General features: G+C 39.7%; 1 protein-coding gene across 1 annotated transcript; it reads right to left on the reverse strand.

Annotated features, from left to right (window-relative positions):
• Positions 1 to 414: 414 nt before the first annotated feature.
• Positions 415 to 17,997, reverse strand: LOC146481475 (uncharacterized). The gene is made up of 15 exons (XM_085108240.1): positions 17,745 to 17,997; positions 16,014 to 16,589; positions 14,948 to 14,997; positions 14,323 to 14,808; positions 13,392 to 13,671; positions 12,147 to 12,327; positions 11,722 to 11,805; positions 11,328 to 11,552; positions 10,405 to 10,521; positions 8,597 to 8,876; positions 7,219 to 7,504; positions 5,861 to 6,083; positions 3,827 to 4,113; positions 2,717 to 2,897; positions 415 to 1,722 (listed from the first exon to the last, which is right to left on the reverse strand). The coding sequence occupies exons 2-15, from the start codon at positions 16,463 to 16,465 to the stop codon at positions 1,327 to 1,329; spliced, it is 3,528 nt and encodes a 1,175-aa protein (XP_084964366.1). The 5' UTR covers positions 16,466 to 16,589; positions 17,745 to 17,997; the 3' UTR covers positions 415 to 1,326.

Genomic DNA, 17,997 nt, shown 5'->3' on the forward strand with positions numbered 1-17,997 from the left:
ACGACATACAAACATAGAAAGTTACAATGAATAATAGACTAGGATTACAAGTACATAAGTTTAGAGTAAATAATAATAGTAAAAGAAGTAAGAAGTGGCGAGGAGACCTCAAGAAACCCCCGAGCTTATACTGAGAGGTCTCCTCGGAGATATGTTGGGACTTTAAGACCAGTAAAGACATTGTATTGAGATTTTTTAACATACGGTGGTGGTAAGACTATAAAGACATAACAGAGTCGGACGTTTCATGCAATTAACTGAGGAAATCAAGAAGCTTTCTTTTGAAGGTGGATAGACTAGGGGAAGACGTAATTGACGTAATTGTCTCGGGGCTTAAAAGGCTCTCCTGGCGACTACAACGTTAACCTTACTTGCCCAAAGGTTTATCAAGCAAAGTGACATGATTACAAGAAGAAAAAAAAAACAGAAACATGAATCTTTTAGGAAATATACGACCAAGTCCTTACTTACTGTAAATACATGCACGAAAATTTATTAGGTTTAGAATGGAGTTTTAAAGCAACAAAAAGCATTGGAGCTCAAGAGTAATGGCAAGCATTGGTTTCTTACTTTCGTCATATACTTGTTATTTACTTTTATGAAGACAAGCATTGTTTCTTGATTTGGTCATTTCATTTTTATTTCGTCCACTGAAAAAGTACTTTTATCGATCAGCCCCACCCTACTAAAAGAGACCTTAATGCTAGTAATGCTCAATGCACTAAACTTGACTTAAGAGTTTAAATGCATAAATTTGAATTAAATTTCATGCAATGTTCCATCGATCACCTCTAGATTGAGTGGGATTGTTACTGAAACCCATGGCTAGCAGGTCCAATACTCAAAATGAAACATTCGGTGGACAAATGCACCAATCTCTTTCATATATTCTGTGACAGTGTACTGGTTAGAAAGAACATGTTACGGACAATCTTAAAGTATCAAAGTTGTACACAACTTTTGATATTTCGAAAATTCAGCTTGATATCTATACAAGTAAAATCTGTTATCCGTTATCAGTAACTGTGAGAACATAAAATAAAACTAGAATGTAATATTTTACCCTAGCGAGTCTGGGTTTTTCTTGAGTTCCTTGGGAGGGGGAAGGTGCAAAAGGCTACCCTCCTTTTAACTTGAAGAATATAAAGTACGCCCAAATCAGTTTCGTTTAAGATTGAGAAAGTGGAACAATCACGTGGACTGTACACGGCTGGCCGACGTTTGCGGTTTGCGGTTTAAGTGGAAATCCCTTAATCTTAAGCACCTTAAGGTCCCTACTAAATCTCTCTAATAATGAACTGTTTGAATTCGCAACATGGCAACTATTCAATCTCTTGGTAAAGGAACGGGAGAATGTTCCTTGTAAACGGAGATGGGTCTGTAATCAACACCTTGATACCCAAACACTGTAGGCCCGACAGTCGCTAGTCCCTGCGGGGTGGCCCACTGCGGAGAGCAGGGCATTGCAATGACAACTACGCGCAGACCGTAACGGACTTCCTCTGTTGTGATTGGCTGCCCTGTGTCTTCATCCACTATAGTGATAAGATCAGGAACTGTGGCCAGAATATCTTTGGAGTCATCAGGTTTGAGTTTAAAAGCCACGTAATTTTCATTCTGGAATTGAATGCCAAAATTTGTGCCACTGAATTTTCCAGAGCCGTGAATTGTTAAACTTCCTCTAGTGAAGGCGCCTTCAGTCACTCGGCTTGTGTCAGCGATCTGTCAACAAAATTTCTGTTGTTTATTTTTATTTTATTTATTTTATTTTTATTTGCCCCGTATCTCGTACCCAGAGTTCTCAGGATCTTTGACCAGTGGTTGGTTACCAGGAGAAACTCTGTAGAATTCGAGAACATTTAATTTTGTGATTGGCTGCCCTGTAACAGCTTGCATTGTTTTACCGCAGAAATCCTGTGGTAATAAAATTCAAGTACCCCAGAGTCTCTCCTGGCGACCAACCGCTGGCCAAAGAGCCCAAGGACTCTGGGTACGAGATTTATTTGCCCGACAAAAGAAGTTGCGACACGGGACATACAAATAATGAAAAAGTAGCGAGGAGACCTAAGAGAAACTATAAAGCTTATTACATTTACAATGAAAATTGTTTAAATAGAGCCCAAATCCAAAAGTTCTAAGGTGCGTTACAAAAGTGAGGAAAATTCATTACAAAACCAAGGGTAATAAGAATATGCAGAAACAAAATTGTTCAAACTTGTGAAAATTCTAGATATTAACTAAATGTTCGTTTAGCAAGAACCGTTTTGAACTTTAAAAAAAAAAAAACGTCAACTGAAGTGCAGTCAATTGGTGATTGGTGATTATATGATACCAGGCCTCAAACTAATTGCGATTTTCATTGTTTGGTCAGTGTACATATCTATTGAGCTTAGACACTTGCGACATTTTAGGTTTGAAGACTTCTTTTAACAATGATAACCAATCATAGCGTAGGATATGTTTATACAACTGCGGGGACTGCAACGTGATTCAATGAATGTTTAACTGATATCAAGACCTTTTGCTGTGTACCCTCTCGTTTTTAATTTCGCTCAATAAAGCTGAAAGATTATTGGAAACCTTTCCATTGGATTGATTTATGTGATCGACTAGCCAAGAGATAGCGGGGGGTTAGAGGATCCCTTGAAAGGAAAGAAGTTTCGACTACAAGTTCTAAGACTAGATTACGCTGCAGAAAAAAGCAAAATTTCCAAACCTTCCCAGTGATCAGGATTTTCCCATTCTCATGTTCAAGGATGGTATCCAGGGGGGACGCTTTGTTGTGTCTTGCACGAAGCACCGAGTTACCCAACCGCCATGTGCGACTCAAGGAATATAAAATGCATCTTTGTTTTACATCCTTCCAGGCGAGAACAAAAGCGAAGCCAGATGAACAGCTGTAAGTGAGAGAAGAAAAGAGGTACATCAAAATATTTAAATGAACTGGAGAATTATGCTGCCATTCAATTTCAAGTTTAACGCCTATCAATACTTAATAGTTATTAACCGAAGTGGAGGTGGATATCTAGCGTTTTAATTTATAACAGACCAACGGACAGCCACCCCTAACAATTTTACAAGTCTTTTTAATCCTGACTTGATTAAAAAACTAGCGCGCGAAATCCAGGACAATACCGGGAGGTGAATGGCAAGTACTATCCTGAGTTTAAGTGGCCAATCAGAGCGCGCGAAAATCACTATCCGCTGGCTTGTTATACACCAATATTCCGGATCATATGGAATTGATTGATAAGTTACTAGTCGACTCGAAACAACAAAAACGGGCAAATGTTTTTGTATTGCTACCTTCAACTAGGTAGGGTGACAACGACAATCTTACCAAACTCCTCTAATGATTCGATGATATACCCACATACACCCCGAAAGAGAGAGGTAACGTAGCGCAAAGGTTCTCATATTCAAGTTACAAAAACAAGAGGGAGCACTTTTGACTTGCGTTAGCCAATCAATCGGCAAACACTCACCAAACCGCATTGATGAGCAATACATAGTATTAAGACATTATGAAGAGAAAACAAAGGAGATAATTATCTTGGAGAAGATTTTCCCAAATGTGACCGTAATAGGCAGAAAAATTGGTGAACGTTTCATTTGAATTTCTTCAAGAATTATTTTAAAATGATTTAGGAAGCTATATTAAAAACTTCATAGAGCGCCTCATCCGATTTCCAAACACCTCGGAATTGGTTAAAGAAAATACCACGTATTTTCAACCTGATGTATTCTTATTCGATGTTTGAAAATTGGATTTAACACCCCTTCGCGTCTTTGATATGTTACTTTCTTTATATTAACCAATACAGACCCCATGTCAACTGTCTTCTGCCTGAAGAAATTCTCCAAGTGCTTAGGCGACTCAGCGAACGTCACTGCTACAACCTTTCCTTTCTCGTCTCCAAGCGCCGCAGGGTATGACGGACTACCATAAACAAACGGCAGTGTCATTTGCAGCTCAGGGAAGGCTCGCCCGATGCCATCCGCGTCCACGATGGGAAGGCCTAATGTTGCCCCAGATATTAAAGGCTCCATGGAGTTGATGCCTCCTATATCAGCGCACACAATAGCGACAATCTTTTTGTGTAGTTGATGTTGCTGGTGAACGAACTGAAGAGAAAACACTTTGATAACGGGACACAACGTTTTGGTTAGTTAAAAAATAATTGGGTACCAGACAAGTTGACAGACAACACAAGACTATGGTCTGTTATACCTCCCAACTCAAATACGTTTACCGATTGGAAGAGAACGTGTCACGTGCCATGGGTCAAAACTCACAAACTCCCTAGGGCGGGCAACACTCACAAACTCCAGGAAGGCAACAACTTGGACTTTAGACTCGGGGAAACAAAACTCACTGTCTCCCTTGGGGCCAGTCATTAAGTGCTTATTGAATCCTAGCAGGGCTACTATTTAGGGGATTTGCTCATCAGTAGTGTTTAGCGGAGGCCTTTTTCTTAATGACGGTGTCTCCTAATTCAAAGGTATCAGTTTTTGACTATGCGGAAAAAAACGGATCTTAGCAAGGGCTGCTAGAATCCAAAAAATGAAATTGGGGATAACCACGCATATTTCAGATAAGTAAGCAACAATAATTCTTCAAAATCTTTGAAATACATAAAAAATATATTTTCTGTATGACATTTTGGTCCCAAAATTGAAGCTTAATTATTAATTCGTGGTTACCCCCAATTTTCTCTGGGATTCCAGTAGCCCTTGCTAAGATCTACTTTTCCCGCAGAGTCATAAGCCACGCAAACATACCTTGTATAAGGAGGAACCGTCCTTAAAGGGCCACTGTCACGATGATTTTGCTGTATTTTGGTCAAAAATTCTCAAATATTTGACAACGAACCAGCTGTCTTGTAACATGAAATTGCTCTTACAACATTGGGAAGATAATATTAAGGTTTTTCTCTAATTAAGAACAAACTAGAATTAACTTTTAGTGACTTCTCTAAAATATACAGGAAGAACAAATTGGCCTCTTTTTTCAAGTTGCAATCCACTTCCATCCTAGCCATCAGCAGCCAGACATAGTTAACAACAGTTTCTGTGCTCTAGTAGCGTTATTATTAACAAACCTCAACCAATATTTCAACGATTCCATTGAAACAAATATGTTTTTTTTTGGCTATTCATAGTGACACTAAAAATAGGTGACACTGCCCCTTTAAATACTGAGTTTCACGGGCCATACAGAGATGTGCAGAACGTATGCGCAGTGGCAAAAGGAGGCACCGTCTAATTCGCACCTATGTGTGAAGACGTTACTTCTCAGTCAACGTTAGCCAGGGATTTGTGAAGTTTAAGATTTTATTTGTTCTGAATTTGTCGCTTTCTTCCTTCAACGGTGTGTTTGGGAAGCGTCAGCCGTACAATCGCAGTGAACTTAGAAAACAATTCAAGTTATTATTTACGTCAGTTTGCTAATCAGTGACGGGATTCGAAACAGTTGAAACACTTACAATTTGTGTTCATTAACCCTTGAAATCCCTTTCGTTTCGAGCCTCTCACTTCGCAATTAAGCCAAGACTAAAGTGTCATCCTTCGCTACAAGTCTGAATGTTATTTTAAATTCTTGTCACCTGACCATACTTCCATATTTATAATTAGCTTTAGGGAGACATTAAAGAGATCCACCATCATACTTATATGAACTCAATTGCAATATCCACACAGTCAGGAAAAAATGAAAAGATTAAACATGATTTCCATATAATTACAACATCTCTGGCCTCACCGAAATACAATTGCAAATGAAAGTCTTTATTTGCAATGCGGACTTGAGTTTTGATCATTTTTCTGAACATTAGGGTAACGCAGCGCCCGCCTTCCATACCTCAGTTTCTTGAGACATCAAGTCTTGGACATTTTCAGCAATCCTTATACCAACTGCAACATCTCGTTCCTTAATTTTACTGCCATTGAATAGAATCGCTTGAACTGCTTGAAGCGCAGAAGAGGTCTCCTGACCGTTGAACAGTTTCTCGAGATCGATCACAGGCGCGCCCATGAGAGCTGGCATTGCCACTGGACCGGTCAGCTCTGGAGATGAACCCAATCTGAAAATCAAATAAATCACGAAGTAAATTACGACATTTCCACTTACAGAGGCCAGCATCACACTTGGGACAGAGTAGCTTTTATATTTAAATATACATTGTTAGCAAATATTCAACGTGACTTGCCTTATTGTGAATTAATCGAATTTTACTGCCTAAACCGTTATTCATTAGGGACCTTCAGAGTAAGAGTACGAGATTGAGCATGGGTACAACTTTCAAATTTCAAATCAGTCGCATCTCAAAGAACTCTAGATCTCGCTTCTTCTGTTGTTTACCAGCAGATAAGGAGACCCTAGAAACAAGGCTGGTGTGACAAGCGCTTATCTGAACCAAGCTACCGAGGTCTGAAAACTCAATCTCGTACTCGTAGTTAAATCTGAAGGTCTCTACTATTCGCTCAAAGACCACCACGCGTGCCCAGTCCAAAGCTAAGAAAGTAACATTATTTGAGCTATTTTTAATTACGAAATAACTATCCTTGTTTCTCGACGTCAATGATTTCTTTATTTCCTCAAACAGTTAGTTTTCATTATGAGCGATGGTCAAGTTGGCTTTACCGTATGGTTGACTTTTCTGTCATAGAAAAGTATCTTGCAGCCTAATTACTAATGAATAGCGATTATGAATATAATTTCTACATTTCTACTGAGAATAGCTTTTAATGTAACATTTGGTTTTGTAATGTAGCTAATGTAACAAATTTACACAATTTGGTTTTAAAGAAACACCAAAGAAAAATTCAAACAATAAAATTAATTAATAAGGACAAATGAACTTCTGTTGTAGAGTTTATTACCAAGGTGGAGTTACTTTCTTTGCAGTTAGAGACTACTCAACGTGAGAAATTATAGTGTGAATCTCTGGGCGCTATCCATTTGTCAGAACTGGCCGGCCAGACCCGGTTGGTCTGTAAATGGAGTGTACCAATTTGAAGGACTATATGATTCTTTGGATTCTTCAAAAATGGCAAATTCTGCGACTAGTGTGCACCAATTTGAAGCAATTGAAAAAAGTGGCACCGTGGTATGTTTAAATTATGCATTCCACTTGCGAAAGGATTGAACTGGCTGACCAGTTCTCATAAATGGACATCTCCCTCTGTTTTCATATTTATCTTATGACTGAAACTCACCTGTTAGGGTGAATAACTCGGATTTCCTTTCCTGCCTTGATGATTTCTAGAGCTTTCAATCTACCAAGGTAGGTACTGCCTCCTCCACCACATCCCATAATACCTGCTCCGATAGCGATACACTCGATATCAAACTCATTCAGAATCCAGTCCCCAGAAGATGGATCTACATAAGGGTCTCTGAACACAATCCTGTCTTCTTCTACAATGCCTCGAACTGCCAAGGAAGGGGCTTCTTCGATAGAAGGAGGCTCGTCGGTTGATTCACGACCACTTATTCCCTTACCTTAATAAACGAAAGTTTTTCAAAGGGTCAGAAGAAATAAAAACGGACAAAAAAAATTAATTTAATCAACTTTAATTTAAGCCGGTCTGGTTTCACTTCGCCTACACTCAACACATGATCCACATAGCTCACTTCGGACACAAGAACGGCTTTTTCGGGCTATATAAAACACATCCCTAGACGATACAACCAGAAAATAATATAGGAGGTCAGCTGGGTAGGAAAATCGAACGAGCTAATAGGCCCCCTTTAGTTTTCTACGTCCATAATATCTTATCTTACCTTTAATTCCTTATGTTACCTAACTTATCATCTGAAAATCATGAGTCCCAACATTTTTGTAGTTAAAGTAGCCACCAACCTTTCCAAATAGCTCAATTTGCCATGAAAGAGAAATGATATCTTTTTGGTTTAACAAATTTGTGAGGTCTGAGTAATGGTGCTTTGTCAAAAAATTGCCTTCGTTCTTGAGTTTTTTGTTCACATGTAGGAACAAAGAAAAGAGCTTGATTAATGTAACAGAGACAAAACAATTACCTTCAATCGGGATTTAAGGGAGCACCGTTGCGGATATCTCTTTGCTTTTTGGTCAAAACTGCTCAAGCATTGGACAAGGCACCTTTTCTCTAACATCAAATTGTTTTTAAATCACAGTGAGGGAAACGCTAACGATTTCTTCGGTGAGGAACACACTACACAAGTGTTTCCTCGATTTCTCCAAAATGCACTGGAAGAACGAATTTTTTCAAGTTATAATCCATTTCCATCCTGGTCATCCACAGCCACAGATAATTAATACTTGTTTCTGTGTACCAGTGGGGTAACTATTCACAAAACTGAACCATTATTTTAATGTTCCATGGATGCAAGTATGTTTTGCAGCCATTCAAAGTCACAATGCAAATAGGTGACACTGCCCCGATAACTCAGAGTAAATACAAGGACAATGTGTGGGAAGACACAGGTGAACAGGTCACGATTAGGTTTGCCTTTCTTTTTCATCGGTTCACAAACTGGCTACTGATTTTTTAAAACCAATCACAGAATTTTCACACTCAATCAAAAATCATTCTACAACAACTGTATGTATACCTGGCTCAAAAAATTCTCCTGGAGTCTTCTTAGACTCTGCTAAGTCTCCCACGACCTTCAGATAATAACGCACAGCATTTCCAGGTAGGTATGCAAGCGGGACTTCCATCACGTCAATCACTTCTAAGGTTTGTTCGTCAGCTCCTGCCTCGACTGCTTTTCTGCACGCCTCTCTCTCAGCATGTTGACGAGCTTCTTCCCGTGTTGTTTTACCCATGGGAATGACCTGATCAAACGTTCCGCTGACCTTGCTCAAAGCAGCACCAACAGCATTCGCAACCTAGTAAATTGACACGGTACAAAAGGCATTACTGAGATCTTGTAATTTCCACATTAAGTTTTAATTGGCCTTATAGGTTACGCTTTAGCATGCATTCACCAAACGGCCTACCCTCGGACATTAGGCTATTTTGAAAGCAAACTGGCAAATGCCCCACGGCTGGGAATAAATAAGGCGTCCAAATGCCCAGGGGTACAACTAAAAAGTTAAGTTGATTTCGATGTTTCTAAGATTACCTTCACTCTACTGAAAGCCAATTCAGGATCAATTACGAAACAAATCAGTTTCATTTCTCATTATCGTTCCAGTATCCTCCTTAGACATTGGTAATCATTTAAAAGGTAATGAGAATGCCATGACGTGAAAACCACTCAGGTAAATTAAGGCATGGGCCCCCCATTTATCACTCAAAAAGTGAAGGGGGTGATCTATCTCAGAACACTTTGGCAGTAGAAGATTGAAACTTTGCCAGATACATATATTGACAAGTTGTGTCAATTTGGTGTTTTTTAATTATGTAAATGTTGTCACGTGACTTTGCCCGGCCACAATTTACTAAAAATAATAAAAGCAAAAATGGCAACACTTTTCGTTGTGAGATATTTAACCTGATTGGTACAAGACAACTTGCAATAAATGCATCTACAAAACTGTGCCTGGAACCTGTTGAATTTTTAATTAACTTTTGAAATACACGAATTTTTCGATTAGTACCCAGTCCCCCAAGGCAATTATCCCCCTACGTTAGGCCTTCACTTAGAAAAATCTTAAGAAGGCCTAGCACAGAATTAATATATTAAACGCCCTTAACATTATTAAAATGATAAATAAATTAAAGACACAAGAAAAAGTGTTGCCATTTTAAGATAAAGCTTTTTCAGCCGATGGAAGTCACGTGACCTAATTTGCATAATTTAAAAGTACCAAATTACCGCAAATCAATAATGTCTGTATCTGTCAAAGTTTCATCTCTCTACGTCAAGAGTGTTTAGAGATAGACAACCCCCACACTTTTTGAGAGAACAATTTCGAGCATGAGGCCGTCAAATGCCTTGGGGTGGACTAATTACCGGCACTTGGGACAGACAGTGAGGAAAAATGCCACACAAATGCCCGGAGGATGGACACTGCTGGAATTGACTAACGCACTATCACTGGATATCGGCCCGCTCTCTGGATACCTCAGGCAAATAGAGAAAGAGAAAACCCGGACGCAAGATGCAAGATTAGTTTTCTAATATTGAATGTAAAAAGTTGTGTATTCCCCTATATTACTGTGGCAACCGCGTCCGCCATTTTAAATATCGCCAAGACCCTGGTGACGAGTGCCCTCATTCCCAGTATCTATCGATACCAGTTACCAGGTTTATGGCGTCATTCTTAATCTTAACTTGTATGCCAGTTGTGAAAACGATTTAACAATATGTTTATAGTCCATGATATATCGATAGCGATATAGACTATAAAACACATTAAGCAAATTTTACAATATATAATACTATCAAAGCGCTGCAAAAAAAACCCACACCTGACAGTATTTTGGACAGATGACATTAGAAGCTCCTTTCAGGGTTTCTGACCCTTCTGGCTTGACGAGAATGCTACCGCCTCCAACGAGAACAACCAGCTGATCCTCAACACTGAGCTGTATGCCGAAAAGGCGACGAGTAAGCATTTTATTAAGTATTATGATTCATGTTATGTAAGAGAAATTAACTACGAGTTAAAGCACCTCTAACGTGCTCAGGAAGGCGTTGGGGGTAACTAGCAATATATGGTATAACAGAAATAAATTAAATTACAAGGAAATTCACCTAGCACAAAATTTTCCCAGGTTCAAGTGAGACTTAGATAAGGATGATGACTGTATGAGTTTGATGTTGATCTGATTAAATTTATAATTCAGTTGATCCCAAAGTGCTACAAGCAGTTGCAAAAAGGTGTTGAGCATTTTCCCTATTTCCTGCAAATAACACACTCTTAAAGGCCAATGAACAATGTAATACCCTTGAAGCCGGCGTCCCAACTTTCAGTGTTGAGGCTTGCTTGGTTGAATGTCATTGTGAATTTCGTTCAACATTGATAAGGAAGGGAGGGGGGAGAGGGGAGGAAACAAACAAGACAATGGTGTGTTTCTAAAATGTACCCAATAACAGGGGTGTGTCAAATCGTTTTGCAATTGCTTGTAGAATACATGAGTTAACATGTACAGTGTGGTTTGTAAATGGTTTGAACCGAGGAGTAATGTCATAAGTACGTACAACCACAGTGTGGTTTGTTTATTGCAACAGCGTGTACTTGAGTTTTTACTTATTGGATCCTTGTCAGCTAGGAAGGTCAATTTACAATAAACGGCAACAGCTGACAAACAAAGTAAAGTGGTTAGCCATAGAATGGTTAAGGGTTAACCTCTGAATCGATTCGTAAGAACTTCAAATTTTCAAAACGTACCTTCATCCGATCTACCGCTGCTTCAATCTTTCTTTTAATATCTTCCAGTGATCCAATCCTAACGTCCTCTGTAATGTGCCTTACTCGTTCTTTGTTCCCGATATTTTCACAAAACCCTGAAGCCACAGCAATGTCAGTGGATGTCATTGTCTTTCCTCCCTCGAACACCATCGCTTCAGAAGTCAGGTTTTTGCCTACACTGTCAGGACCAACTGTAATTCCTCCCTTGGTGTTGGGAAGATCGTAAAGCAAAAGTTTAATTAAAAAAATAATCATGCTAATAATTGACCATTATTCTCCGTGGTGGAGATCGATAGTGGTGCCAACTTCCTTCACAAGCATCGCGCGGACACTCAGAGCCCGTTTTAGACGGATTAGGTTGAATGGTACTCACATTTGACTGTACTACTACTGATCCGCCTCCAAGAGCCACGCTCAGTACATCAGGCATTCGCAGGTTGGTTGTGACTCCTCCAATCTACGGTATAAATTCAGTGAACCTAATTTAGCAAGTTGAGGGGTTAGAGATGTCTGAAAATGGCTTTTCTACGCACATCATGTATAACGATCACCACAAATATAATGAAAACAAAAGCTAGAAAAATAGATGTAACAATGGCGATATGGTGATACATGCAACAAACAGGGTGAAAGTTACCATTGTTCATGGTCTTCAGCTCGAAAATTTAAGTGGCTCTGAACCCCTTCCTTCATCTTTTTTAACTTTACAAAACGTTGTATCTGAACTTGCTAATCACAGTTCGATAATAAAAGATGGGGTTCACCGCACTCGTTTTAGAGTTATAACGTTAAACTTACCTTCACCCTTGTAGACGCTTGCCTTGGAAATCCTCCTGTTATCGCTCCAACGTCTGTGGTCGTTCCACCAATGTCAATCACTATCGCATGGTGAGCTCCTGAGAGAAAGGATGCCCCTCGCATGCTATTGGTTGGACCTGATGCAAACGTGTACACTGGAAGATGCTTACTCTGCTCCGCACTGGAACACAAAAATGAGTAGGATTGTGCATCGAAAGAGACTAACTAAATGCAGAAACCCAAGACCCCGAGCCTTTATCTCGCATGCTTAGTCTTCATGTTAGAGTCAATCTTTTTCCGAGTAGATTCCTTTTTAGAATGGGTCTTAGGAGACCTTTACAACGCACACAGTTCAATTACCGAATCAAAGAAGAGCGATGACTGTTAAATTGTAATAATGTCTGAATAGCAATAGACAGGTTTTAAAAATTAATATTCTCGGGAAAGAGTTAACTCAAGAAATTAATACAGATGGACGCTTCTTGTTATGAGTTCCTATTGAATACAGTTATCTTTAAGATAACCATAAGTGAAGCTACCCAATGGAAAATAATTGCAAACATTGTAATTTGTTCGAAGTAGAGATCATGATGTCGTATGCTCTTGGATCAACCGTATACGTTCTATTAAACTCCCTTCCTATTGACGCCTCCTTCCTAACAAGCCCCTTTCCCTGTGAATGAAACAGTTTGAAAACCCTCCTCACCCCCAGCAATTTCTCATGATAACTGGTAAGAACTAAGCTGCAGATTGGAATGTTACAAACAATTGAAACACAAAAAGTATCCTTCGAAACACAGGGATCTTAACGTACCCCTGGCGCCTGGCCCACAACCCCAAGCCGCAGCTTGATGGTAAGAGTTTTATACTGGTATATTATTATGATTTAGAGCAGTCTTTTAAGAATGAAGTTTTACCCTGAGACCAGTCCTAATATTCTTTCCAACCCAAGAAGTGCTTTTGAGACTTGATGACAGGCCCCCTAAGAAGACTCAGGATTGAATTGTCCTTGGCACAAATTCGCCAGGTCTGAGGTTACTTCTGAACACATTAGGATCATTTACGAAGTCCTGGTTTTGTTCTCAGGTTAGACGTTTGCTTGGCATTAAGACGTTATTCAATACTGTTATTTTTGTTCACAGTTTCTTCGCCTCGATGCAGACATATTTCTTAACAACAACTTAGTAAACGGTTTGTTAAGAGTGTAATGAGTTTGCGACAGCAAGTGTCTCCCTATATATATACCTTATAATGGTGCCATCATTTTGCGTCAAATACAAAGGACAGATCAAGCCAAGTTTACTCAAAGCAACACAGAACGCAGAGACTGTCCGATGACAAAGTGGCTTCAGACTCTCATTAAGAACAGCAGCATTCTCGCGCTCTAGAAGTCCAATGAGGCCGACCTCGTGGGATAGCGTCATACTTACGTCTGGGCATGTAGATTTGATGATATCTGCAACTTGTTTTTCCTGTTTTCCAAAAGCAGGCGAGAAAACTCCAACAATCGCCACGTTTCTGATACCTAAGCATATTGAACATGAAAATGTCATTCAATAGCGTTATTTTTTGTGACATGCCGTTAATATATAAATGTTACGTTAGCGGGGAAAATACAAAAGATGCTTAACGATCTAAAGACAGCTCACGTTATGATATGCCTGTTAGAGATTGGCACATTTCGATCACTGCCTTGTTTTTGTTGGTATTTTGAGTATTCCAATTGCCATTGTTTGACTAGCGACCGTTCCCTCAGTGGTCCGCTGTAGTACCAGTCGGCTAATGTTTTATTTCCTCAAAGTCATTCACGTTACTGGAATTGCAATTCCGTTTTCCCTACTCTGTTAAAATGCAAGGTTAGGGGTGAAGTATTAAAGAGAATGGCCTCTTAATCTCTATTCGTGAGTACTTAATTAAGTGTGTCGAGGTGAATTATGTTACAGGATTAACGCCGAACTTGTTCCAAGTTAAAGAAGGTAGTAAACGTCTTAATAAATGTAGGTTCAATTTATTCGGCAGTATTGCCTTTGGTGGTCTCAGGTTTAACTCTCAAATCCTACGGTGGAATGGATTTCTCATATCCACGATACATCTAAAACTAAAAACAACGGACCCACTTAAAATGACCAAACGCAGCCACATCTATAACATAAAAAGGTGGCAATTGGTAACCAACCTGCTTCGTGTACTTGCTCAATCACTTTCTTTACTTCCTCCTCATCGATATCAGTTATGCTTGAGCCATCATATTGATATCCTCCATTCAGGTAGAAGTACATTCCACCTATCACATTCTTGAGATCAGCAGGAAATTCGCTAAAAGGTGGAATAGCTCTTGTAGCTGGTCCGCATAACCTAAGTACCGCCACTTTTGCCAATCCCTTTCTCTGGACGATGGCGTTTACAAAATGAGTGGTGCCAATGTTAACTCTTGCAACATATCGAGCTGGACTAGGTTGAAATTCATCCGGAAGCTTCCCCAGGGCCACTCCGATGGCTTCAACGACTCCAGAGGTGATGTCTTCCGTTGTAAGAAGTTTTGCCGAGCATAGCACTTTCTTTTGTTCTAGAATGATTCCTAAGATTACCGCGTCAGTGTTTGTACTGCCAACGTCTACTCCAACACAAAGCCTCGTTGATAAGTCTCGTTTGGATTTTACACCTTGAGAATCAAACAATGGAAAATGTTATTTAAGAAAACTGTGGAAAAATGTAAAGAACAAACAAACAAAAGGTAAAATGAAAAAACCTGATAGGTATACACTGAAAGTCACTTGAACAGAACAGAACAGAACACCTACCATCCTCATCCAGGACCGATGTTTCCTCCCAGCTCTTGCTGGTTTCTTTTCTGAAAATGAATGTTAGTTTTTGAAAAGTTTGTATGCTACATAATTTGAAATCAGTTTCAGACAACCTAACATGTTTGCTGACTACAATCCTTCAAAAAGCACTGACATTAGTCGCTTTATTCCTTAACGAGGACCCTAGTGGGATCGTCCATTGGCACTCTTCTGTTTTAAAACTGTGCTGAAATTTAAACTAAGCACCTGTAGCCTTTGCTTATTAAAAGCTAAAAATACACTAGAAAAAACACTCCATCATGCACGATTTTGACTCCGTATGTCGTGTTCAGAGTGAATATGTCCAGCCCAGATGACGAGTGTGCGTTGGATATGAGATGATAAATAGCCAAACAAGGCGCGTAGCGCCGAGGTTGAAGGAGCCCCAGAAGACGCCAACAATCGTCGAATACCCAACAAGCGTGAGTGGAATTATTCTTTTACTTTAAACTGCAATCAAGAAATTTTGCTGACGTGGAAAAAGCTAAATTCAAATGTAGTTTGCGCGGGCTACATTACGAAAATTATAGTTCGCTTCAGCCCAAAGTAGGATGAAAGGGAACCAAAATCTTTTCCGTTTTGGGTTTTAGTGGACTTTCAGGTGTGTGTATGAAAAGCACGTGTTTACGTCGTGACGAGATGATGCGCTACTTTTTGTACACACGTCTCACGTCTCTGAAAGGCGAAAAACCCATTTGCCGTTGTTTTTCTTCACGTTAATTTTCCTCAAAATAGAGTTGTCGGAAAAGAAGCGGTTTTGCAGCCTCACAATTGAGAAATTTTGCGTGAAAGCAATGAAAAGCGGATATGAATAACACTGAACCGTAAAATGACTCGTTCTCACACAGAATTTTGTGAGGAAGGCGAACAGAAGACAGACAGGCGATTTTACAGAGAGAAATTCTATGCGCGTTAAAATAAGATAGATTAGTTCACGTACGAAACTCCAACAATATAACAAAACACTTTCCCTTTACCGGTTCCCTCGCAAAACTGTTAGTTTTGTTTTCCCTCGAATCGTTACCTTATGAGGTCCAACTTTTCATACACTTCCTCTTGATTTTCGATACTCACTACCAATTGATCTTTGATTGTTCCAATCAGTCCAACCTTGTAAAATTCCTCTTCAATTCGTTGCTTCACTTTCATCGTTTCAAAGTCCTCGATGAATGAGAGAAAACTCTCTTTTCTATCACACTGTAACTCGACAAGAATCGAGCCAGGGATAATCCTCTCCACTTGAAGCCCTGGTCCTTCCAAGGCTCCCCTAACTGCGTTCCCAACCAGGTCCGGCTTCTGGTACAGAAGCACTGCCAAACCCACGCCAAATCCAGCTAAGGCACCTGCAGCCAACAGCCTGTCAGTAATTTTAACAGAGAACGAGAATGAAAATATGGGAGAACTAGCGGAGGCACTAACGTCCAGAGTAGGCCTGGTTCTTGGCTCTTCTTCTTCTCTCGCTGGAGCCCCCGACATTGCATTTGGGGAGTTTCCGTTTGTAACCAGTTCTGGATCTTCTGTCGATGGCGCTGATTTGAGGCTTGCAGCCCAAGGGAATTAAAATGCAAGAGAGGTATCTCGGCTGGAGAGTTTATAGGTCCTGTAGAGTCGGAAACAAAGTAAATACAGTTTCTTAAGTACACAATAGCTGCAACTTTGTAGGAATAGTGTAAATGTTGCGGAATCCCAGACAGACATTCTTCAGATAACAAGCACTTCCAAATATAAGTTCATACACTGTTAAGCCAACACTACTGGCCAAATTGTTCAGGACAGAGACCTCGCTGCGGCCGATCTAGACAAGTTTTCAAGCTTTTTCACTCATCCCCTCCCCCTTGCAATGTTAATGAACAAAGGCGAAGCTACGGCATGGTGTCTACATCATTGAACAAGTGCCAGGGAAATTACGTTAAGCAAAGACGCTAGCTAATGCTGTTGAGGTAAAATAAAGTGTAAAAATAAATAAATGAATGAAAAAAGCAAAGTGTCATTGACTTAACTGGCGAGCATTAAATAGCTCTCTTAGACCGTTGTCTTCACATGCAGTGTTCCACATTGCTTTAAATAAACAAGCTGAACTGATTTTGAAACTTAAAATTCCCTTTAATATCGCGGAGTTCCCCAACAAAAAAAAATCGGAAAAGTCCACCCTGCAAGCTGAAATAGTCGTTTGAACAAATATAATCCATAGGGTAATACTTCGTACTTTTATGGTATAGAGTTCAAGTTGAGGGGTCACGCTTGATCAATAATCTTCATCGATGTGAATTTGCAGTGTGTGCAAACGTTTATCTTCTTTAATTCTGTTCATCCACTCTCCCGACTTCTAGATGGTTTGTTCCCCTTTTCTCTCATACCAGACGTTGTTTGCGGCTTATGTGGTCAATTCTGCAGTTACGAACTCAAATCGCAAAACCGGAACTAAAAGTTCGTCAGACAAATGCTGATTTCGAAGAACACGATTTCATGGCAAAGTGACCAAAATCGTATTGGTCTTTGACGTTAGATTGGAAACGTCCCCGCTATTAACAGATTAAGTTCACTAAACATGGTTTAAACGCTGAAATCGGTGGGAAAAACAACTGGACGAAAACCTCCATGGTGTTGATCAATTCGAGGAAGGGAAGTAACACTATAGTGATTCAATTTAGAAATCTGCAATGAATCCATAGCTATTCAAATGCAGAATAGCAGAGCTAATTTAGCAAGCATAAATTGTACCCCATAGTTCCATAGCCTTAGTGCTCAGGATTACCTTATTCAACATGCAGCCGTGGTCCACTTGCTGTAACTCCGATAATGTGTGACTCATATATTGGCCCACAAATGCAAATCGGAAAGTCGATTCATGTCTTCCTGGTGACGACCTATTATGCACATTTATACAAACCATTCATGTTGCTTCTCGAAATGCAACCGCTTTTTGGTGTTCTCAAAACAGATGAATTGCGTCTTCTCTAACTAAACGAAGATCCTATTAGTATATAACAATAAATGAATTCATCATC

Source organism: Pavona decussata, unplaced genomic scaffold (assembly GCF_977016875.1).
Source record: "Pavona decussata unplaced genomic scaffold, jaPavDecu1.1 SCAFFOLD_49, whole genome shotgun sequence".
NCBI lineage: Eukaryota > Metazoa > Cnidaria > Anthozoa > Scleractinia > Agariciidae > Pavona > Pavona decussata.

Excerpts from the sequence above, each read along its gene's own strand:
- LOC146481475 (XM_085108240.1), bottom strand. The coding sequence starts at position 16,465 with ATGTCGGGGGCTCCAGCGAGAGAAGAAGAAGAGCCAAGAACCAGGCCT. Across the intron at positions 12,328-13,391 it reads AATGATGGCACCATTATAAG|TGCGGAGCAGAGTAAGCATC; the intron begins GTATATATATAG and ends TTTGTGTTCCAG. Across the intron at positions 10,522-11,327 it reads CAGCGGTAGATCGGATGAAG|CTCAGTGTTGAGGATCAGCT; the intron begins GTACGTTTTGAA and ends TTCGGCATACAG.